The following is a 25,132-nucleotide window of genomic DNA, read 5'->3' on the forward strand; positions in this document are numbered from 1 at the left end:
CGGTAGTGTACAACTACATATGTGCCATAATTGGTGCTTTTATCACAAAGTTTACTACTGAGTCCACATTTTCAGCTTAGCCGTGCACCACTAGTATACGAAAGAGACTACATTTTTTGACCCCTGTTGGTGATTTTAGGGTTAAGATGAATGCATTAATTGTAAGTCTGCTAAATGACTAAAATGTCAAATTAAATAAACATAATAATGGGTCTGGGATCTGAATGGACAGGACAATCCCGTCCATCTGCAGGCAGTGGGTAGAAGAGATCGTCTCGGGTCCAGAAAGTTGGACCTGAACCAGAACAGACCCGAGGACAATCAGACCTGGACCCGAACAGACGTGGGAATAAAAAACAAGGGGGACTAGGACCCGATCGGACTAGAGTTCAATCGAGCCCCGAATGAACCCGATGACAACCAGACCTAGACCCAACTCGTACCCTAACAGGTCCGGGTCTAGACCAGACCCGATTGGACCCAAGTGACAAAAAAGTCTGCCAAATTGCTCTTCTGGTTAACAAATAAGACTTTATATGTTGGCTAGGCCTTCTATAAGTCAATAAATTCACCTTATTAGCGTAAAATAAATATGCCTATGCAGAGCCGTGGTCTGGTCCATTCGTGTCCACTCTGGTCTATCAGTTGTAGTAACATAGACCTGATACCCGATGACAATTAAACAGGACCCGACCCGAGGGAAAAGTTAGAACTTTGGACCTGGTCGGGTCTCGGGTATTCGGTTTGGGGTCTCGGTATTCAGGTTGGGGTGGACCCATGAATACCTCTAGTGGGTTGTGTGGTCCAGGTTCACTGAGGGTAGGCCTTCCCATTGGCTCCTAGTGAATGAACTGCATTACAGAAGGCTTCCACTGAAGGCATGTCTTCCCATCACTACTATTATCAGTGCCTAATTGACCCTGAGTCTGTGCTACCACCAATTAGAGAGCTGACATCTTACTACTGTGTTATTGCTGTATATTTGATGGATATTAATGTTGATCATGTATGGTCAGGTGGAATATTCCCCCTTGTTGAGTTTCACTACACTTGAGTGCCACAGCAAAGGGGTTTTGTTGTTGCTCTAACATGATCATGGCTATTCATAGAGGAGAGGAGATGATAGACTGGTGTCGAGGGAAACAAGTGATGGTTAGAGAAAAGCACTGGGTATGTGTTTACCCCTCCCCCTCTAGATTCACTGCAGGGCCTCCTCTCTCTCTCCTTCTCTCCCTCTCTCTCTCCCTCTCTCTCTCTCTACCTCCTTTGGTCTCACATCATGGCATGTATTTACTCCTGTGGCTTTTCAAAGGCCCTGCTTCTACTTTAGGTATCCTGTTTACCTGAATCAACTGCTAGTAGAAACCATGTCTGGCAGGGCATGAGCTGACACACACACACACACACACACACACGCGCACACACACACACACACACACACACACACGCACACACACAAGAAAATGAGACTGGGCTGACAGTTAGTCAAAAAAACCACAACAATGGATGCTACCTCTCACCTTGCAGAGGATAAGAGTTGTTGTTTCCACTAAGCCACTGAATTTCTTTGGGTAGAATTCAGTTTCTATTTCGACCCCTTTTCTCATGCAGTCACAGTAAAAAACTATTTCCACTTCATCTGTGGGTTTAGCAAACAGTGACTGTGATTCTCTGTGTTCCCAGGGACAGCAGGGGAGAGGATCCAGAGAGTGCATGTGTTTCTGTTCTGATAATCACTTCCTACCATGAACAGGAACAGATTAGAATACGGCTGCCTGGCCTGGGGCTGTGTAAATGTTCATGTTCTGCACAGACACAGGGAACATATGCCTCCCATCTCCAAGCTCACACAAATGACATCTGCTGGAGGATCTGTCGCTTATGCTTACCACCTCTCCACATTTGGCCCGATCCATAGAGTCAAGTTGAAACAGGGAATATCAAAGTGTGACAAGAGGAAAAGTAATGTGTGTCACATCATCTTTAACACAATCTTCTGTGTGAATTGCGTTTACTCTGGTCCTGTGGGAGCACTGTAACTGTAACTTTCTCACATATTGAGCTTTGACTTAGTTGACTGTTCACATAAGATATGGAGGCATGGGCCCCTCTCAGACCTCTATCATCTATGACAGGGGTAGACAACCCTGTTCCTGGAGTCCAGGATTTTGTTCCAACTAGGCACCACACCTGACCAACTGAGCTAATTGATCAGTTCAGTGATTGCCTAAATTCAACACACCTGTTCTTCCAGGTCAGTTAAATAAAACGCATTAAGTTCCTGTGGTCCTCCAGGAGCAGGGTTGTCTACCCCTGATCTATACTGAACAAAAATAAAAACGCAACATGTAAGGTGTTGGTCCTATGTTTCATGAGCTGAAATAAAATATCCCAGAAATGTTCCATATGCACAGAAAGCACACAACACAATGCCACAGATGTCTCAAGTTTTGAGGGAGCGTGCAATTGGCATGCTGACTGCAGGAATGTCCACCAGAGCTGTTGCCAGAGAATTGAATGTTCATTTCTCTACCATAAGCCGCCTTCAACGTTGTTTTAGAGAATTTGGCAGTACGTCCAACCGGCCTCACAACCGCAGACCACGTGTAACCACTCCAGTCCAGGACCTCCACATCCGGCTACTTCACCTGCGGAATCGTCTGAGACCAGCCACCTGGACAGCTGATGAAACTGAGGAGTATTTCTGTCTGTAATAAAGCCCTTTTGCCTAGAAAAACTCATTCTGATTGGCTGGGCCTGGCTCCCCAGTGGGCGCCCCTGCCCAGTCATGTGAAATCCATAGATTAGGGCCTAATTTATTTATTTCAATTTACTGATTTCCTTATATGAACTGTAACTCAGTAAAATCATTGAAAGTGTTGCATGTTGCGTTGTATATTTTTGTTCAGTATATGACATGGTGAGGCTGTGGATGTGTGACCATGTGTGACGCAGCACTTCCCCAGACAGGCATTGGTTCAGATGATTTCTCAGCAGCAACCCCTCCTGGGACATTAGCTATCTAGAGCATGTGTTAGTTAGAGTGATAGGTCCGGGGTCTGTCTGTGTGTTGTTGAGGGGCTGTTTCAGTGGCTGTCTATGGTCAATCCTCGTGGGCCGGAGTGGTGTCCCACCTTTTCCCCATCCCAAGCAAACACAGCTGATTGAACTTATTGCATTGTAATCTTAAGATAATGATTAGTTGATACCCACCCCCACCCCCAGACCTGCCAGGCTGTTTTATAGGCTGTACTGCTGCCCATTCATTTACATTTACATTTACATTTTAGTCATTTAGCAGACGCTCTTATCCAGAGCCACTTACAGTTAGTGAATACATATCTTTTTATACTGGCCCCCCGTGGGAATCGAACCCACAACCCTGGCGTTGCAAACGCCATGCTCTATCAACTGAGCTACATCCCTGCCGGCCATTCCCTCCCCTACCCTGGACGACGCTGGGCCAATTGACGTGTTTAATTTGCGCTCAGTGGGGATGCCCTGAGTGGGTTGGTTTTGAGAGACATTAAGTTAGACATGGCATTTGTTTTCTTCTCAAATCTGTCCATAGAGGCAATAGTTGTCCACACTAGCCACACGCTATTGTTGCCATAACATTTGACTATCATCTTGCAAAATCATGATCAGATCTGATCTGGCTAAAATGCCTTGTGTCAACAGTACCACAGCATTCCAGCCAGTCTGGTTACTGATCTCATCACAGCACGTTATACTGGTTCTGTTTGTTTGATTTGGTAGTTCTGATCTGCAACCCAAATGGCACCTATTCATGACTGCCTGTGTTGCTGAGTGTCTGAGACAACAGTAGCCTGGAGACATCGTGTAACGGACGGCTCCAACAACAAACAGAGCCGTGGCAGTTAGAGAATGGAGAAGAACCCACAGCTTCTATTAGCCCTCCTGTTTGTTTACATTTCAGTTTCTCTCCCCAACCTCTGCTGTACTCTGTCTCTCTGGGACAATGTCACCGTGGATTAGGCATAATGACTGTTTCAGGAATTCACTGGAGCAATTTCTCTTTGTTGTTTAAAAAAAAAAAAAGATGCGAGAGCCTTGATGTACAGGGAGTAGGGTTGGTCAGTTTGGTACCCCAGTATATGAGTAATGGTTTGCATTGCTGAAAGATACAATCCCAAATGGGCATTAAAATGGCACAGCAATTGTCAAAACAATAATTGGATCGGTCCCTGTCCAAACAAATATGGACAGGGCTAATCATAATACTCATTGATCACAATAGGAGGAATTCCTAGCATTTCTTCTGATGTTTGCTTGCATTATGTGTGCTGTTGAGAACTAATGTAATGTATGCTGCAGTGTCAGAGGCAATACTGCAGAGCATGCTGAAACATCACTCCTCACTCCAGATAGTCCTCTTACCGACTCTCGTGCAGTCAGAGGATCTGTTAATTGAATTATTAATAGTTTGCTTATCACATCGACTTAGGCTTGTCAAATGCACCTCCTGTCTGAATCACAAATCATCGCAGGCTGTTGGTCCCTGCTGGCTGCCTGTCACCCAGGCGAGAGAAACTGACAGAGAGAAGAGAAGTGTGGGTACTTAGGAAGCTGTGTGTGTTGTCTTTGATAATCCCCTTCTCTATTCATTCCACTGCTAAGGCCTGTTTCACTGTGACAGTATCATTCCTTGCATCGGAGATTCATATAACAACAAGATGACTATGGGAAAATGCCATGCTGTGAAGCTCATGTGTCCAACTGAACCTAATGCCCCCACACCTCTCAACCCCATGCAGCCAATCTGACTAATAGGCTTTTATACTAGGCACAGAGGATACTCTTTAGTCAATTTGTTTAGGTATTGTTTCTCAGAATCCATGTGCCATTTGTCCCTCATTATCTTGTCTCTATAGAAGTAATTTTTCACTGTGGGTATTGTAGAGAGAGTGCGATGTCGCTCCTGCATCACTGTTATTTCCCATCTAGACATTGTAGAGAGAGTGATTTCACAATTCCTCACTGTTATTTGCTATCTCAACAGTTAATTTCCCATGTGGGTGTTAGAAAATCGATGTCTGTTTAGATCTAGAGAAGTGAGGAGCTGTGTCAGACAGAATGCAGCTAGCTGACCAAACCAAAGGCTTGTCTGTCCGGTCCTGGGACTAACCCCTCTGAGTCTGGTCCCAGGGGGATGGGGACGGCCAGGCAGACTGATGGTGTGTCACTGAGAGCCTGTTTCCGGGACGTCCCGTCACTAGCTGCCCTACCCTGGGGCCTTGGCTTAGGCTGGCTCTGGGCTGGCTGACAGTTGGCACTGTCTGGGCAGGCTGCTGGCTGGCTGCAGACAGCTGAGGCTGAGCTGAGACTGACTCATTACTGCTGGGCACCTGCTGTCCAACAAGGGAAGAGAGGGGAGGAGTGAGGAGGAGTGGAGAGGAGAGGAGAGGAGAGGAGAGGAGAGGAGAGGAGAGGAGAGGAGAGGAGAGGAGAGGAGAGGAGAGGAGAGGAGAGGAGAGGAGAGGAGAGGAGAGGAGAGGAGAGGAGAGGAGAGGAGAGGAGAGGAGAGGAGAGGAGAGGAGAGGGGGAGGGGAGGGGAGAGGAATGGAACAACCCCTCTCAACAGGTGAGGAGTGCCGCATGAATGACTCCCCATCTGTGCTGATGACAGTGGGTGAGCAGGCGTGTGGCCTGCTTATGCCCGTAACAACTGGTCCTGGGCCTGTCTTGTGGTTTGGCTCTTAATGATTAAGGTTCCGGATGGGATATGGAGAGCTGATCTGTAATCAGTTTTCATGGGGTAGGTAGAAAGAAATGGCAGTAGGGTGTCACGCCCTGGCTCTGGGGACACTGTTATGTTGAGCCAGGGTGTGTTAATCTATGTGTTGTGTTTCTATGTCGGGGTTCTAGGTATTGTATTTCTGTGTTGGCCAGAGTGGTTCCCAATCAGAGGCAACGAGTGTCAGCTGTGGCTGGTTGTCTCTGATTGGGAGCCATACTTATAGAGGCTGTTTTCCCACATTTGTTGTGGGATCTTGTTCTAGTTGGTTTGTGTTAGACCGTTGACTGTCACGTTATCGTTTTGTTGTTTTGATCGTGTATCACCTATAATAAATATGTTCGCATTCAACGCTGCGCCTTGGTCCTCCTCTGTTCCCGACGAGCGTGACAGAAGATCCCACCAAGACTGGACCAAGCAGCAAGTCCAGGAGCCATCGCCTGGGAGATCTCTAGCGGATCTCCTTCGCCTCCTCGACTGGGTCAAGCCATGTGAGGAGGAGAGGGGCTTGACGTGGAAGCAGAAGGGCGAAAGGCTGGCAAAAAGTATGGAGACCTGGTCCACAGGTAGGAGTGAAGCCCATACAATTTTTAGGGGGGGGCTAACGCCGTGGACGACGGGGCAGCAGGAGACCGCGACAGAGCCGCCCAGCGGGTTGGCAGAGGAGGCCGCCAGGTTACGGGGGCCACTGGTCGAAGAGGGGAAGGAAGGTGTAGAGGCACGGCGAGAGGTACTGGGGTGTGTTACCAGTCCGGTCCGGCCCGTTCCAGATCCCTGCGTAGGGCCAGTGGTGTGTGTCCCCAGTACGGTCCGGCCAGTTCCTGCTCCCCGCACCAGGCCAATGGTGCGAGTCTCCAGCCCGGCCCGTCCTGTTCCTGCTCCACGCACCAAGCCTACGGTGCGCGTCGCCAGCCCGGCCCGGCCTGTTCCTGCTCCACGCACCAAGCCTACGATGCGCGTCGCCAGCCCTGCCCGTCCGGCTCCTGCTCCCCGCACCAAGCCTATGGTGCGCTTCGCCAGCTCGGCCCGGCCTGTTCCTGCTCCCCGCACCAAGCCTATGGTGCGCTTCGCCAGCCCGGCCCGGCCTGTTCCTGCTCCCCGCACCAAGCCTATGGTGCGCGTCGCCAGCCCGGTCCGGCCTGTTCCTGCCACTCGCACCAAGCCAGGGGTGCGAGTCGTCAGCCCGGTCCAGCCCGTTCCTGCTCCACGCACCAAGCCAGGGGTGCGTATCGTCAGCCCGGTCCAGTCCGTTCCTGCTCCACGCACCAAGCCAGGGGTGCGCATCGTCAGCCCGGTCCGGTCCGCTCCTACTTCCCGCACCATTCCAATGGTGCGCGTCGCCAGCCCGGTTCGGCCCGCTCCTGCTCCTCACACCAAGCCAGTGGTGTGCGTCGTCAGTCCAGCACGGCCCGTGCCTGTTCTCCACACCAAGCCAGTGGTGGGCGTCGTCAGTCCGGCACGGCCCGTGCCTGTTCCACTGGTGCCTGGTCCGGCACCGGTCAGATGCGTTACGCCGGAGCTAGAGCAATCCGCTCCATCAGTGTGCAGTCCAGCTCCGGTCAGCGGGGCCAGACCGGACCAGGGGTACTTTGGGGGGTTGGAGAGGGAGTGGGGATCAGGCCCGGAGCCGGATCCGCCGCCAAGGCGGAGTGCCCACCCGGTCCCTCCCCTGTGGAATTTAGTTGGCGCGGTCGGAGTCCGCGCCTTTAGGGGGGGGGTACTGTCACGCCCTGGCTCTGGGGACACTGTTATGTTGAGCCAGGGTGTGTTAATCTACGTGTTGTGTTTCTATGTCGGGGTTCTAGGTATTGTATTTCTGTGTTGGCCAGAGTGGTTCCCAATCAGAGGCAACGAGTGTCAGCTGTGGCTGGTTGTCTCTGATTGGGAGCCATACTTATAGAGGCTGTTTTCCCACATTTGTTGTGGGATCTTGTTCTAGTTGGTTTGTGTTAGAACGTTGACTGTCACGTTATCGTTTTGTTGTTTTGATCGTGTATCACCTATAATAAATATGTTCGCATTCAACGCTGCGCCTTGGTCCTCCTCTGTTCCCGACGAGTGTGACATAGGGGCTAGTGGGAGGCTCAGCTGCTGTTCTGTGGCTGCTAAGAGAGACAGGGTCACAGGTTATGGCTCCTAATATGTACTCAGCACCAGTTGGTCTCAACAAACACAAATGAACGAGACTGTTTAGTTGGCACAAGCAAGCGCACAGCAAGTCAACAGCCGCCTAACAAGTGTGTTTCATAAATGTTTGGTATGTCTAACCAAAATATTTTCTTTTATCCTCCCCTCAACCTGACTCAAGACGCCATTTAAAGTGGCCTAGTTGAAGACCTGAGAGAGCCTTAGCTGTCCTACTACAAAAAACAGCCCTGATGCCAATCAAGCTAATTGTTTCTGGATTTAAACATGACTAAAAGGGACGTGAGGGTCTCAGTTCTTTGTTTGATTTAGCTCAAGCCACATCCACTTCCCTCACCGGGAACGGTTTGTGGAAGTGAAATATATCACCTATATTTATCATGTTGTTACGTAAGGGCTTGTGAGGCCGGTGTCGGTGGGCGGCTGGGCTACGTCTATGCGGGGAGGCCTGTCTGCCCTGGGCCTTGGAGGCTGGGAGCAGCGGAGTGACGTCCATTAGCTCTTATTTATGAGGAGCTGCCTGCTGAGGTAATAACATTTCCGCTGTCTGTGTTGTGTGACTAGTGGCCTAAAACGGTAATGGTGCTGCGTTTCTGACACGCCGCCAAGGAGAGGCCTTATTCCCTCTGACATATCACCCTCTGCAAAGCTTACCATCTGGAGAAACACCACTAATGCAAATACATGGAGTGCTACTACAGGAGATGGAGGGAGATGAATCTGTAACAGGAGGTGTACTGTAAAGTAGGATACATGTCATACCTGCTATTACTACTAGTAAATGAAAATGGAATACGAACAAAGTGGGTGGTTGGGTGCTAGGTGGAGTGGAGGACACTAACCACACAGGAGGCAGTATGTGCTTGATCTGGGGTGGTCAGGAGAGGCCCTGTCCTGGGTCCTAGTCATGGTTTTTACTCACAACATGGCTGACTGGCCATAACTGACCCCTGACTCTCTGTGCATCTCTTTCTACAGCAACCCTTAAGCTCATAGACTGTCCTACTTCCTGTAGTGGGAAAACAACCCTCTGTCCTATCAGATGCAGCTTTATGAGGGCTTATCAGTATTATGTACCCATCTCAAATCTCTTATGTACCCATATCTCACTCATAATAAACAAGCCCAGTAAGAGGGCTTGGGTTAAATGCGGAAGACACATTTCAGTTGAAGGCATTCAGTTGTACAACTGACTAGGTATCCCCCTTTCCCTTTCCTTACCCTAGTGTCCTCATCTCATACCAGACCTGTGGCAGACCTGTGGCACAGGTTCTTCATTGAGACAACAATAGCCAATCGTGGCCATCTCTCGCTGAGTCCCTCTCTCTGTGGGAACTTCAGAGCTAGCTATCACCACACTCTCTTATGTTAGTGCTTTGTTTCAGCCACCACATACAGTGAGCTCTAAAAGTATTGGGACAGTGACAATTTGGTGGTTGTTTTGGCTCTGTACTCCAGAACTGTGGATTTGAAATGATACATGACTATGAGGTTAAAGTGCAGACTGTCAGCTTTAATTTGAGGGTATTCTCATCCATATCAGGTGAACTGTTTAGAAATTACAGCACTTTTTGTACATAGTCCCCTCATTTTATGGGACTAAAAGTATTGGGACAAATCCACCTATATGTGTATTAAAGTAGTAAGAAGTTGAGTATTTGGTCCCATATTCATAGCACGCAATGATTACATCAAGCGTATGACTCTACAAACTTGTTTGATGCATTTGATGTTTGTTTTGGTTGTGTTTCAGATTATTTTGTGCCCAATACATAAAAATAAAAATAAAATGTATTGTGTCATTTTGGAGTCACTTTTATTGTAAATAAGAATATAATATGTTTCTAAACACTTCTACATGAATGTGGATGCTACCATGATTATGGATAATCCTGAATGAATCGTGAATAATGATGAGTGAGAAAGATACAGACACACAAATATCAATTAGTTTTTTCTGCTCCTCATAGCAAAACTACCGAAGGCCACAGAGAAGGCTACATCAACACCACCACAATGGTTAGGCTTAAGGCTAGCTTAATGGGGGAAGGGGACATTGGTAACATCACATGACCTGCTGGAGCAGCAACCAGGCTCGTTCACACACAGCTCTTTTACTGCACACTGTCTGCTCGAATAACTCTGTGGCTTTCTACTGTATCTGAAATGGTGCAGTGTGATGAGAAGACATGAGCAGAAACTGGGGTTAAGAAAGAGATGAGGTAGTGGTGTGGTCAGGTGCCAGTGAGCCTTAGCATGTTAAGTTGGCTGCTGGTTCTGGATGCTTTGAGCTCTGGTGGCCAGCCGGGGAAGAAAGGCCTTTTACTGGCTCCTCTTTGATGGCGCCCTTTGAGTGGGTTCAAAAGCAGTCAAAGTCCAGCACACAGTGATATTTAGCTGACTGATTGAAGTTATAATGCCACGGAGGGCAGGGGAGCGCCTGGTTGGCTCAGCGGACTTGATCAACATTTCCCTCCCTGCTTTAGACTCAGCAGGAACACTCTCCTTGTTGATACACTCTTTATGGTGTACAGTACCAGGACCCAAACCGGAGTATTAGACCAAGGCCAGAACATATGATTTTGCTACCCATGTAATTTCAGGCCATAAAGCTACTCTGTCTCATGTTTGAGGTGAAACGTTGCTACTGCTGTGTTGTGTCTGTGTGTGTCTGTGTTCTTTTCCGTTTGGTGAAAAGTCATGACTCCAGCTCCAGAGAGACCCCAGGCAACCTGACCTAGTCCTGACACAGAGGAGGCCATTCATCAGCTCAAACTCTAAATGATGCTAATCTAAGATGATGCTCTAATTGATGGTAACCTCACTATTATCCAGTCCAGAGCTGCTTGCGGGGTGAGACCAAAGCAGAGGCCTCAGTAGACTGAAAGTGTATATGTACACAGAATGAGACCTGAGCAAAGGGGTGAAGAAGGCTCTAACTATGGAGAGCCAGCTAGCTAGTTGTTCCCCTGGTGATGTTTTGTACTATGGCCCGTGGCTCGGCCCGTGGCTCAGCCCTGGCTCCAGTGCAGTGAGAACATCTATTTGGGAGCTAAATACACTTTGGTATCTGAGGTGGAGGACTCCTCTGCTGGAGTGGGGCTTGGCCTGGGTGTGGGTGTGGGTGGCTGAATGAGAAGCTTTGGCAGAGGCAGGGGCCAGGGGATCTGTTCTATCTGGCCATTGGGAGGATGACAGGCTAGGGGTGTTGTGGACGCTTCATTTCATCAGGTCTCAACCCTTTGTTCCGAATCATTCTGGACCTTTCCTCTCTTTGCTCAGTCGGTTTAGATATGAGTTTTGAGATATGATAAAACAACCAGTAATGCTGGACATCGGCACTAGTTTCTGCTCACTGAGACCAAGGAAGAATTCAATTAGATGAAATAATTCCAGATGCTAGAGCCCTAGCTACCACCTCAAATGTGGTGAGATCAGATGTGATGTGATGATTATTTATGAGGAATAGTGGAACCGTTTTCAGTACACCTTAAAGATTTCCAAAGTGGTGCTGTTTTCTATTGAAACAGTGTAATAGCATTTACAGTAGAGTGATAGGGACTTCCTTCAGCCTGAGGAGAGAGGTCCCTGGCGCCCTTTTAAGGCGGTGGACCCATTGTGTGCTGCTCTGTTCTCCCTTTTAATGTGTATTAGTTATTGAATAATTGACCTTTCTGGTGTGCATGAGCTCATGGGACAAGTGGGTTTTTCCCCAGGAAGTGGAAGCCTTTCACTCTCTCTCCCTCTCGCTATCCCGCTCTCTCCTACTCTCTCTCTCTTTCTCTATACCTCTCTCTCTCTTTATCTCCCTCTCTTTCTCTCTATCTCCCCTACTCTCTCTTTATCTCCCTCTCTTTCTCTCTCTCTCTCTCTCCCCTCTCTCTCTCTTTATCTCCCTCTCTTTCTCTCTCTCTCCCCCCTCTCTCTTTATCTCCCCCTCTCTCTCTCTCTCTCTCTCTCTCTCTCTGTCTCTCTCTCTCTCTCTCTCTCTCTCTCTCTCTCTCTCTCTCTCTCTCTCTCTTTCTCTCTCTTACTCACACACACAACAAATTGTAATTATTTTCTTGGCTGGAACTCTCCAGTGGGATGGAGTCACACATGGAGGTGAGGAGAGGGACGGAGTAGAGCAGACTGTAGTATTGGACAAGCAGAACCCCTACGCTCCCATCTGCTTCATGTTAACCCTTAATGGTGGCTATTTGTGCTGGGTGATGGTTGATTACTGACGGCTGCTGGAGGCCAGGCGGCCCCTGGACAGTCCCCCAGGTTCAGCAGAGGTTAACCCGATAGGCCATGGGAGGGGAGGGGAACAGGAAGGGGACGGCTAGGGGAGTGGTGTAAGTCTACAGCTGCCTGACTGACACAAATGAAACTCAATGTTCACAGGTGTTTATTTACTCTGAGGAGTTCCAAAAGTAAGGCTGTTTTAGAGGACGGCTCAGTGTAAAAAGTCTGTCTGGGGACAGAGATAAGATGAACTCAGATGGACTATATTCTGAAAAGTGCACCATGTGCTTTGCACACACAACCTTATCAATGGACTTTGACCCCGAAGAGACAACGAAGCTGGATGTTTGGGGGTCCATTTTTTGAATGGCCAACTGTGGCTAGTGGCTCAGCCTAGTGAACTCTCAGCATGACTGTACCTAACACCCTTAATGGAAGCAGTGACCACTCCCTCAGTATGTTAGTGTAGACAACCCCTATAACAGCCAGTATAATGGGCCAGTCCAGTTCCCCATTCACATCCATGATAAGCTCAGTTAGCTATGAAGGGGAATCTAGGGAAAGCCTGACTATGCAAATCCCCGGAACAGCTCTACTTCAAGGGTGTAGTTCTGTTGCTGCACTTATAAAAACATCTGAGAGGTCTTAAGCAGGTCTGGAGTTAAAGCACCAAGCCTCACTGGGGTCTGCTTTGAGCTGGTACTCGTTCAACCCTACCATAAATCAATGCACATGAAAAGGAAGTTCAGTTCATCACCTGTATTTGTATGCAGTCATCAAGTCCTGCATACTTCCCAAAAATGTAAGATTAGCAGTTATTTGTGTTATGGCTGACTGCTGTTGTGCAGGTACTGTAAATGAAGGTAAAGTTGTGGTGGTAGCTGGTTCATACATCTTTATCAAGGGTTAGCAGGCAGGACTGGGGTGTTGACCACTGACAGGGTGGGACTTGGCTATTTCTAGAGTCTACACTAGGTGGTCTGGCCTGAGTTTAACTGTATTGTTAATTGAAATGGCTGCACTTGGACTTGGGACCCTACTACCCCCCAAACCCTGTCCTGTACTGCCCTACCCCGTCTCCCCTACCCCTTACTGGACCTCTCCTCCACAGTGTCCCGGTCCTACCCTGCCCTAGGCCCAGCCGTAGTGTGTGTCTCTCTAACGCTGTGTCAGCGCGACCAGGGGCTGGAATTGGTCAGGCTTGGCTGAGAGGGGAGCTGTATTGGGATTGGGGGATATTATAAAGTTGCAGCTGTTTGCAGAATTTTTCTAAGAGATAATACATTTTTTCCTACCATTTAATCTACATTTTCTCATTAGAGAAGCTCAAGCTCTTGATTTGGAAGTCAAGGTCTCTGAATCCTCATAGGGCATTGAGGGAACGTATGGAAGGCAATTAACTCCTAACTGTGTTGCTGCCATTTCTTCTTAGTCTGCTGTGTTCACACTTATTATGATCCACTGGGCAGGCATACCATTTTCCTCAAATATGTGTGTTTTTGTTAATTAATCGCCTTGGGTATTTTGGAGAGAAATCTCCGGCCTCCCTCCACAGAACTGGTTGGTGAATCCATGGCTGTGCTTTGCTCTGGCTGTTTATCTTATGCTGGATCAGCTATAACGGTAATCTACGTGAGACTACTGCTACCCAAACGAGTGGGATGGCTGTCTCAGATAGAAAGGAGTATATATATAGCATGGGTAAGCTGTTTGTGTGGTGAGGAAGTGGGTGCATCGTGGGTGCATGGCGTTTATTGCACGCCTACACATATCCTTGTTTTCCCGTTGGTGGAGATGAAGCTGGCAGCCAGCAGTCGTAACACAGGATCTGTTAGATTGTCTATCAGAGAGAGTCAGAGACAGACAGGGTTAGTATAGTAGCTGTGGACTAGGGAGACGACTCTTCAGTGCTGCAGCACAATGTAGGCTAACTAAATCAGTACAGAGAGAGACTGGATCCACTGACCCTCTTTTCATGGTGAACAGACCGCTAATGTTGTCATGGTGTGGAGTGGGTGGTGGGGTGGGGGGGGGGGGGGGTGGGGAGCTGGAAGGCAGCAGTGGAAATTAGTGGGTGGGTGGGTGGGGAGGTAGGTGGGTGAGGTGGGTGGGAATTGGGGAATATCTCCTCTGTGACATCAGAGGGCTTTGCTGGCCTGGGCTGGTGTGTAGGTTTAGTTTCCTTCCCTCTGGCTGAGTGGCTGGGGCTGAGTGGAGCGGAGGGCTTGTAGGGGTTGCTGCCGTCAGCCAAAGGCCGCTCTACTCTATACTCTGCTCTGCACTGCTCTACTCGATACTCTGCTCTACTCAGTACTCCGCTTTGCTCTACTCTATACTCCACTCTGCTTTACTCTACTCTATACTCCGCTCTACTCTACTCTGCTTTACTCTACCCTATACTCCGCTCTACTCTACTCTATACTCTGCTCTGCTTTGCTCTACTCTATACTCTGCTCTACTCTACTCTATACTCTGCTCTACTCTACTCTATACTCTGCTCTACTCTGCTCTATGCTCTGCTCTACTCTATACTCTGCTTTACTCTGCTCTATACTCTGCTCTATACTCTACGCTCTACTCTAGACTCTGCTCTATACTCTGCTCTACTCAGTACTCCGCTTTGCTCTACTCTATACTCTGCTCTACTCTACTCTATACTCTGCTCTACTCTGCTCTACTCTGCTCTATGCTCTGCTCTGCTCTATACTCTGCTTTACTCTGCTCTATACTCTGCTCTATACTCTACGCTCTACTCTAGACTCTGCTCTATACTCTGCTCTACTCAGTACTCTGCTTTACTCTACTCTATACTCTGCTCTACTCTACTCTATACTCTGCTCTACTCTGCTATATGCTCTGCTCTGCTCTACTCTATACTCTGCTTTACTCTGCTCTATACTCTGCTCTATACTCTACGCTCTACTCTAGACTCTGCACCTATACTCTGCTCTGCTCTACTCTGCTCTAGACTCTGCTCTATACTCTACTCTACGCTCTGCTCTACACTATACTATGCGCTACTCTGCTCTATACTCTGCTCTACTCTACTCTATACTCCGCTCTGCTTTGCTATGCTCTACCGTATACTCTGCTGTACTCTGCTCTATTCTATACTCTGCTCTGCTCTATACTCTGCTCTATACTCTACTATATACTCTGCTCTACACTCTGCTCTACTCTATACTCTACTCTATACTCTACTCTACTTTAAACTCTGCTCTATACTTTACTCTACACCATGCTGTATACGCTGCTCTACTCTATACTCCGCTCTACTCAATACTCTGCTCTACTCTATACTCTACTCTATACTTTACTCTACACACCATGCTCTATACTCTACTCTACACTCTGCTCTACTTTAAACTCTGCTCTATACTCTGCTCTACACCTTACTCTACACCATGCTCTATACGCTGCTCTACTCTATACTCTGCTCTACTCTATACTCTGCTCTACTCTATACTCTGCTCTACTCTATAATCTACTCTATACTTTACTCTACACACCATGCTTTATACTCTACTCTACACTCTGCTCAACTCTATACTCTACTCTACTCTATACTCTGCTCCACTCTATACTCTATACTTTACTCTACACCATGCTTTATACTCTACTCTACACTCTACTCTATAGTCTACTTTATACACACACACACACACACACACACACACACACACACACACACTGGTGCTCATATGGAAAATGTGTCTAAGGCTGTCTAATTGGTGCACACAGGATCAGAGGTAATTTATGGAAGGGTTGGCTGAACTCTGTCAGACTACAGGAGCACTCTGTTTTGTTAAAGAGGGATTTAACCTCAGCCGCTCTCCAAGTTACTGCTGCAGAGCTGCTTTTAATTCAAATTAAACGTAATTCTATGAAAAAGGCTCAGCTACCATTGCAGCAGTTGGTTAATTCACTTGAGAGTATAATATTTGCATTTCAGGAGTGTTTGAACAGGGAGTGTTTTTTTCAGTTCCCACTGGCATCTGTGTTAAGGTGCGACTGAAGGTCAGGACACCGTGCAAAGAGAGTCCACTGTGGGGGGGTCGGTGGCTAGGTGTGTGGGGGGGTGTGTGCGTGTGTGTCCAAGCAGACCTGACTTCAGACCCCCTGCAGATTGAGCGACTGACCAGTCAGTCTGGACTCTGGACAGGATCAGCTGTCTGTGCAGTGATGGCTGTCTAGTGTTGTCATGGAGACGGTGGTGTGAGGCAGCACAATAGAAGTTCAGTAGCCTGGTCCCAGATTTGTTTGTGCTCTTGCCAACTCAATCGCTGTCCTTGTTAAGCTAAGCATGACAAGGAGTGACAAGGAGTTGGCATGATAGCACAAACACAATTGTAACTATCTTCAAATTGTACATACAGTGAAGACTGAATGGTGCTGGTAAGATCAGTGAGCTAAGCTCCTTCCCACCCTGGGAGGCTGTTGTGGTTGTGTTGTCCCAGTTAGTCACTCACCCCGCAGTGGGAGGAATCCTGTGTTGAATATGGAGCTAATGGTGATGTACCCAATGAGCCATATGATGATCCATCACATATATTACTGGACACAGCCAGCACTGTTTCTGGATCTCTCTCGCTCTCTCTCGCTCTCGCTCTCTCTCTCTCTGAGCCTGCACTGTACTGCAGCCTCATCAATCAGGGGAACCAGCACGGAGAGAGAGAGATCGGCAGAGGAACAGCCAGTCTCTGCTAGTTAACAGGCTCACTGAGAGTAGAGCTCTAGGAGACTGAGAGAGAGTGGGACTCTGATGTTATAGCTGAGGCTGTGGCGACTGGAGAGCATGAAGCTTAAGTTCTGGAGGTTAGAAATGAGAGTGTGAGCGGCAGGTAGACTCTTCTCTTTCTCTCTGCAGGCACGTGGTCAGCAGTGTAGTGCAGTGCAGTGGAGCAGCAGAGCAGGCTGCAGACATATGCAGGACCGCTGATGAATTATTGAACAGTGCCAAGTGGACGTGATGGCGGCTGGCATGCATGCAGCGCATACAGAGAGGACTAGGGAGAGAGGGAGAGGCATGGGGGAGAGAGGGAGAGGCATGGGGGGAGAGAGGGAGACATGGGGAGAGAGGGAGATGCATGGGGGAGGGGGAGAGGGAGAGGCATGGGGAGAGAGGGAGATGCATGGGGGAGAGAGGGAGACATGGGGAGAGAGGGAGAGGCATGGGAGAGAGAGGGAGACATGGGGAGAGGGAGAGGCATGGGGAGAGAGGGAGACATGGGGAGAGAGGGAGAGGCATGGGAGAGAGAGGGAGACATAGGGAGAGGCATGGGGGAGAGAGGGAGACATGGGGAGAGGGAGAGGCATGGGGGAGAGGAATGGGGGAGAGAGGGAGAAATGGGGAGAGAGGGAGAGGCATGGGGGAGAGAGGGAGAGGCACTGGGGAGGGGGAGAGGGAGAGGCATGGGGAGGGGGAGAGGGAGAGGCATGGGGGAGAGAGGGAGAGGCATGGGAGAGAGAGGGAGACATGGGGAGAGGGAGAGGCATGGGGAGAGAGGGAGAGGAATGGGGAGAGAGGGAGAGGAATGGGGGAGAGAGGGAGACATGGGGAGAGAGGGAGAGGCATGGGGGGAGGGAGAGGCATGGGGGAGAGAGGGAGAGGCATGGGGGAGAGAGGGAGAGGCATGGGGAGAGAGGGATAGGCATGGGGGAGAGAGGGAGACATGGGGAGAGAGGGAGAGGCATGGGGAGAGAGGGAGAGGCATGGGGAGAGAGGGAGAGGCATGGGGAGAGAGGGAGAGGCATGGGGAGAGAGGGAGAGGCATGGGGGAGAGAGGGAGAGGCATGGGGAGAGAGGGAGAGGCATGGGGAGAGAGGGAGAGGCATGGGGAGAGAGGGAGAGGCATGGGGGAGAGAGGGAGAGGCATGGGGGAGAGAGGGAGAGGCATGGGGGAGAGAGGGAGAGGCATGGGGAGAGAGGGAGAGGCATGGGGGGAGGGAGAGGCATGGGGGAGAGAGGGAGAGGCATGGGGGAGAGAGGGAGAGGCATGGGGAGAGAGGGAGAGGCATGGGGAGAGAGGGAGAGGCATGGGAGAGAGAGGGAGAGGCATGAGGGAGAGCGGGAGAGACATGGGGGAGAGAGGGAGAGGCATGGGGGAGAGGGAGAGGTATGGGGGGAGAGGGAGAGGCATGTGGAGAGAGAAGGAACGAGTTCATGTGAGGGAGAGACTAATAGTATGGGAAGAGGCAAGTTTATGTGTGCAAGGGAGAAATATGGAGAGAGAGTTAGAGAGTGTGTGGAGTAGGTAGGAAGAAAGAGGGGTATATTGAGGGAGAGAAAGAGGCAGGGAGAGAAGGCAGTATATTTCCATCTACGTCAGTGGATTAACTGAAAAAGGCATTGCATATTTTTCACAGTCAAGTAGGTGGCCACGTGCCATGAATCAATACACATACACTGATTTCATCCACTACCAGATTAGAGCCACTCCTGTCACAATAGTTTGTTTAAAAGGAAAATGGAAAGATGTTTCATGCATTTAAACAAATTTAGGCTATTTTATTCATGGTAGCCTAGCGGTTAAGAGCGCTGGGCCAGTAACCAAAAGGTTGGTGGTTCGAATCCCCAAGCCTACTAGGTGAAAAAGCTGTCTGTGCCCATGAGCAAGGCACTTAACCCTAATTGCTCCTGTAAGTCGCTCTGGATAAGAGCATCTGCTAAATGACTAAAATGTAAATATATTTTTACCTGTAGTGATGTAATGTTGTGCTCAGCAATGAGTACACCCCTCCTGTCCACATGCAGCCAGTGCACTGTGTTCCACTCTGATATAGGACAGGCTTTGTATGTCGTTCTCAGCTGTCACTTAACTAGTCCCACAGAAAAGACCTACAAAACATGCAGAGAAAATATAATAAAATGCATGGCTTCAAGCCCTGTCTCTACCTACTCCGAGCCTCCTGCTCACATTGGAGACAGACAGGCAGTCCCAGTCACTGCTTCATTACCAGCCTCTGGAAGACGGCTAATTAGTGTCATTGTTGAAACGGTGACGACAGATGTGTCATTGACATTAGCAGTGTTTTGGTCATGAACACTCCAGATGACCTCTTTTTCCTGTGGCCCTCAGAAACAGTGGAGTGGTTATGTTATGTGAGTCCGTATTTACCCTGGCTTTCACAACACACGGGCCAGGATTATGTGTTTACCTCCTGCATGCTGCATAGTAATGTAGAGGTCAACGAGTTACTGAACAACACAAGTGGATGGAGTGTTTACTCTATAGAAGCCCAATGCTGGTTGTTTATCTCTCTGCCTTCTCTGCTGTCTGTCTCCTCAGTCCTTACTGAACACCATGTTCACTCTCTCTCTTTCTCTCTCTCTCTTTCTCTCTCTCTCTTTCTCTCTCTCTCTCTCTCTCTCTCTCTCTCTTTCTCTCTCCCTCTTTCTCTCCCCAGTCCTACTTTGTCACTGACTATGATCCCACGATTGAAGACTCGTATACAAAACAGTGTGTCATTGACGAGAGGGCGGCCCGGCTTGACAGTAAGTATAGACCCTCAGCCTGTAAACAAACAGGAGAAATCTGACCACAACACTAATGTTCATTGAGAAACACCAGCCTTCACAGGAGATGACAGTTCTCATCTTGGAGGGTTTAGTTTTGTACAGCACCTTTTTCAGGAGAGGTACTACTGTGTGTGTGTGTGTGTGTGTGTGTGTGTGTGTGTGTGTGTGTGTGTGTGTGTGTGTGTGTGTGTGTGTGTGTGTGTGTGTGTGTGTGTGTGTGTGTGTGTGTGTGTGTGTGTGTGTGTGTGTGTGTGTGTGTGTGTGTGTGTGTGTGTGTGTGTGTGTGTGTGTGTGTGTGTGTGTGTGTGTGTGTGTGTGTGTGTGTGTGTGTGTGTGTGTGTGTGTGTGTGTGTGTGTGTGTCTAACGTGACTGTCCCTGTGTTTGTTAGTCCTGGACACGGCCGGACAGGAAGAGTTTGGAGCCATGAGAGAACAATACATGAGGACAGGGGAGGGCTTCCTGCTTGTCTTCTCAGTCACTGACAGAGGAAGGTGAGTGACAACACAGTCACGTGCCGCCCCCATGCTGCCTCTCTCTATCTGTCTGCGCCTCTCTCTGTCTGCACATATCTCTGTCTGCACTTTTCTCACTCTCTCTCTCCCTCTCTCTCTCTCTCTCTCTCTCTCTGTTTGCTCCTCTCTTGGTGTACGCTTCTCTCTCTCTTTGTCTATCTCTCTCTTTCTCTGTCTGTCTGCCTGCTCCTCTCTCTCTCACTCACTCTCTCTTGTTCTCTCACACTTCCGTTCTCGCCGACCTGTTTTCGTCATTCTCTTTTGTTCTCATCTTCTACCTCTCTCATATACCTCTCGTTGAACATCCACCACTTTTCAAAGGCTTTGGTTTTCTGTGTAAAAACCCTGCATTAAATCACCCAGATGAGAATGAATGGATCCCCTCTATATGTGCTGTCCTGTAGTGTTGTGGTGGGAAGTCTTTGGGCCCTTGTCACCCCCCTGGTCCCTGTACAGCAATGTGATGGTGGTTTGTCTCAGCCCCCCCCCCCCTCAGGGTCCCCTCTCTCCCTGTGTTTATGCTGTAAACAGTCTTTCCTTCCTCCGTTTATGTTAGTCAAGTCTCTCCACGTTTACTATGTGCTAGCTAAGCTGCCCGACATCGGCCATTCACTAGAATGCACTCCTGGGTTTGTGGTTACATTCTGTTTCCCTTTCTCTCTGGGGGATATTTTTATGTATGCCGTTTGGTTCAAAAAGTTAGCATGATATTTGAATTACGCTAAAACCCTTTCAAGTCAACGGGGAGCAAAGCTCTGCTTAAAGGGACAGACCTGCTTAGGGCTACCCCTCCCTGGTCAATGGAAGGCAGGCAAGCCTGTACTGAGGCTGCTCACAAGTTCACCAAGGCTTTACTACAATGTTCATGCAAACATTTCTGGAACATTAAGGCATGCAGCACCACAGGAGTTCATTGACTTCTCTCTCTGTGCACCCCTCTTCACCCTTCACCCACCATGTCTGATTCACAGAGACGTTGACCCCATCTGCTTGGGTGCTGTGGGGAAGGGGAGGGGAGGGCAGGGGGGTTAATTTGTGTGACTGCGAGGCAACATTCCTGGGAGGACCACAGAGGCACCAGCTTTATCTCAGCTTTATCTTCATCTCTGAGCTCTATGTAACAGTTTGTAGTTGTAATCAAGCTCCCTTCTGGCTGGGTAATGTGTAGAGTTTACTGGGGGCATCTAGTGATGCTGTGTGCTTTATGTTTCACAGCTTTGAAGAAATCTACAAATTCCAAAGACAGATCCTCAGAGTCAAAGATCGTGATGAATTTCCCATGATCCTTGTAGGCAATAAAGCAGATCTGGAGCTCCAGAGACAGGTGAGTAGCAGTCCTCCTAACGCCCAGAGGCCTACAATGTAAATACACATACATGTTAGGGTGATGTGAGGAAAGTAATTATAAAGCAACAAGCTTTAAAAATGTGCAAGATTTATAATTTACATTTTGAAATTGGAAAATGGATAGTGGTGGTGGTGGCTGGAGCTATTTGGGTAGACAAAGAGAAGGAGACCAACAAAAACATTGTGGGACGGAGGAAAGGAGGAGGGAGGGAGGGTGTGAAAAGGAGAGGGCTCATTCTGTGGCCTTTATTGGCATTCAGCTGCAGTTCACTTTCCCACATGACTCTACACTGTCACCTGCTGGAATAAAACACATTCTCTCATCTGATCAAACAGAAATGCATTGATCACACCAATTACTGTCATAATTGTTTTTATTGACTGAATATAATGTTAGAATTGATAACTCAATATGATTCATTCAAATGAATTAGTCTAAATGTGGGCTTTAACATATTGGTTGAGGAGTATGATTCAATTCTACCCATTACTGGCAAATCAATGGGTTCAGCTGTTTTAGTTCAGTAGAATAAATTATTTTGTAATGAGGTCTGGGCCCGTATGCACAAAGTGTCTCAGAGTAGGAGTGCTGATCTAGGATCTGGCATACAATCTTATTTATTATGAACTAAAAGGCTAAACTAATCCTAGATCAGCATTCCTACACTGAGATGCTTTGTGGATACGGGCCCTGGTCTCTAATCTTGTCGTAATAGTTTAGGACGGACCAGAAGCAACAATATTCTAGCTAAGCACATAGAAATCAGGTGCTATTTGCATGTGAAAATGTAATGTCATACATTCGCTGTATTGTTTACATATTTCTTAGTGACCCAGTCTTGGCTGGTATACAGTAGGAGTTGGATGTGAACCCTCTGACCCATGCGTTTCTCAACCTCACCAGCAGATGTCACTAGTGTCCTGATTCTTGTGTTTTGTCAATGGTCATATGTTAGGGGGGTTCTCGCTCTCTCTGCTGCTGTGTGATAAAATGTATGGGCGCGTTCGTTTGGCATCACCTTGTGTCCCAGATGGCAGAGTTTGATCATTTGAAACCACTCAATTGGTCCTAAAGCGAAACCTTCACCAGCTGGGGCACAGGGTGATGCAAAAGAGCACATGCTATTTATCTAAGATGTATCCCTGCGCCTGTTTCGTCCCTCAGGTGACCCAGGAAGAGGGCCAGCAGCTGGCCAGACAGCTCAAGGTGACGTATATGGAGGCCTCAGCCAAAATCCGTATGAATGTAGACCAGGCTTTCCACGAGCTGGTTAGAGTAATCAGGTAGGTGGATTCATTACTGACTGTAGAGCTGGTTAGAGTAATCAGGTAGGGGGATTCATTACTGACTGTAGAGTTGGTTAGAGTAATCAGGTAGGTGGATTCATTACTGACTGTAGAGTTGGTTAGAGTAATCAGGTAGGTGGACTCATTACGGACTGTAGAGCTGGTTAGAGTAATCAGGTAGGTGGATTCATTACTGACTGTAGAGTTGGTTAGAGTAATCAGGTAGGTGGATTCATTACTGACTGTAGAGTTGGTTAGAGTAATCAGGTAGGTGGACTCATTACGGACTGTAGAGCTGGTTAGAGTAATCAGGTAGGTGGACTCATTACGGACTGTAGAGCTGGTTAGAGTAATCAGGTAGGTGGATTCATTACTGACTGTAGAGTTGGTTAGAGTAATCAGGTAGGTGGACTCATTACGGACTGTAGAGCTGGTTAGAGTAATCAGGTAGGTGGATTCATTACTGACTGTAGAGTTGGTTAGAGTAATCAGGTAGGTGGACTCATTACGGACTGTAGAGCTGGTTAGAGTAATCAGGTAGGTGGATTCATTACTGACTGTGGAGCTGGTTAGAGTAATCAGGTAGGTGGATTCATTACTGACTGTAGAGTTGGTTAGAGTAATCAGGTAGGTGGACTCATTACGGACTGTAGAGCTGGTTAGAGTAATCAGGTAGGTGGATTCATTACTGACTGTAGAGTTGGTTAGAGTAATCAGGTAGGTGGACTCATTACGGACTGTAGAGCTGGTTAGAGTAATCAGGTAGGTGGATTCATTACTGACTGTAGAGTTGGTTAGAGTAATCAGGTAGGTGGATTCATTACTGACTGTAGAGTTGGTTAGAGTAATCAGGTGGTTGGATTCATTACTGACTGTAGAGTTGGTTAGAGTAATCAGGTAGGTGGACTCATTACGGACTGTAGAGCTGGTTAGAGTAATCAGGTAGGTGGATTCATTACTGACTGTAGAGTTGGTTAGAGTAATCAGGTGGTTGGATTCATTACTGACTATAGAGTTGGTTAGAGTAATCAGGTAGGTGGACTCATTACGGACTGTAGAGCTGGTTAGAGTAATCAGGTAGGTGGATTCATTACTGACTGTAGAGTTGGTTAGAGTAATCAGGTAGGTGGACTCATTACGGACTGTAGAGCTGGTTAGAGTAATCAGGTAGGTGGATTCATTACTGACTGTAGAGTTGGTTAGAGTAATCAGGTGGTTGGATTCATTACTGACTGTAGAGTTGTTTAGATTCATTACTGACTGTAGGTGGCAGCACAACCCTACTATACTGAATACAGTGACAATGGGTTGAAGGAAATAAGTAGTTTCAGCTTTTGTTCCTTCACTGGCACTAGTCTGTCTTTCTCAGGTACATTTTAAAGGTGCTTTATGCAATACTTCCACATGGAATATAACTAAGGGCACTTTCACATATCCGCCTATTTTACATTTTAGTCATTTAGCAGACGCTCTTATCCAGAGCGACTTACATGAGCAATTAGGGTTAAGTGCCTTGCTCAAGGGCACATCGACAGATTTTTCACCTAGTCGGCTCGGGGATTAGAACCAGCGACCTTTCGGTTACTGGCACAACGCTCTTAACCACTAAGCTACCTGCCGCTTATGATCCGGACCCTGGAACGTTTGGTACCGTGATCTGAGCTATAAAGCATGTGTGAAACAGAAACTAACCCTAGCTGAAACGAATCCTGGTCCTGCGTCAGTAGCGGGTCCAAGATCCAGGACTAGAGGACCAGGTATTGACACGGCAGTGCGAGTCGCGTGGAACTTTTTTGCTCGTTGTAAACAAGCTAGCTTGCTGACATCATGTAGAACAGTGTTTCCCAACCCTGGTCCTCGAGTACCCCAAACAGAACACAGTTTCAATGTAGCCCTTGACAAACACACCTCATTCAACTCATTGAGGGCTTGATGATTAGTTAACAAGTTGAATCAGGTGTGCTTGTCCAGGGTTACAATAAACATTTGTACTGTTGGGGGTAATGGAGGACCAGGTTTGGAAAACACTGATGTAGAATGTGCGTCTTACTAATTACACCCTGAAACTGTTATTTTCAGGTCTTGTGAAATCAAAATGTATTCTGTAGAATTCTCACAAATGCTCCAGAAAACTGAACCAGGGTACCGAATCTCATATGTGAGAACGCCCTAATGTCAATGATCTATCTGTAGAAGTAAAGGAATACCATTTCTATGAAGACAACTACAGGATGTGATCTCACCTACACTGAATGCAATTAATTATAGTTTTTTCAAAGGAAGAACAAAACAATTGTTGCTTTATGATGTTATGAGTCAGATTATTTTGTTAGAAT

The 25,132-nt window shown here is 47.9% G+C and overlaps 1 protein-coding gene across 1 annotated transcript in view; it reads left to right on the forward strand.

Moving 5' to 3' along the window:
* The window catches only part of rras2 (RAS related 2), a 36,236-nt gene that overhangs the window by 10,288 nt on the left and 816 nt on the right, over positions 1-25,132 (forward strand). The window contains exons 2-5 of the mRNA XM_084154748.1: positions 19,538-19,625; positions 20,039-20,141; positions 21,378-21,486; positions 22,675-22,793. Of these exons, the coding sequence (XP_084010874.1) occupies positions 19,538-19,625; positions 20,039-20,141; positions 21,378-21,486; positions 22,675-22,793 (419 nt within the window). The remainder of the gene's footprint in view (positions 1-19,537; positions 19,626-20,038; positions 20,142-21,377; positions 21,487-22,674; positions 22,794-25,132) is intronic.

The sequence above is a fragment of the Coregonus lavaretus genome (genome assembly GCF_964263955.1).
Source record: "Coregonus lavaretus genome assembly, chromosome: 37".
Taxonomy (NCBI): Eukaryota; Metazoa; Chordata; class Actinopteri; order Salmoniformes; family Salmonidae; genus Coregonus; species Coregonus lavaretus.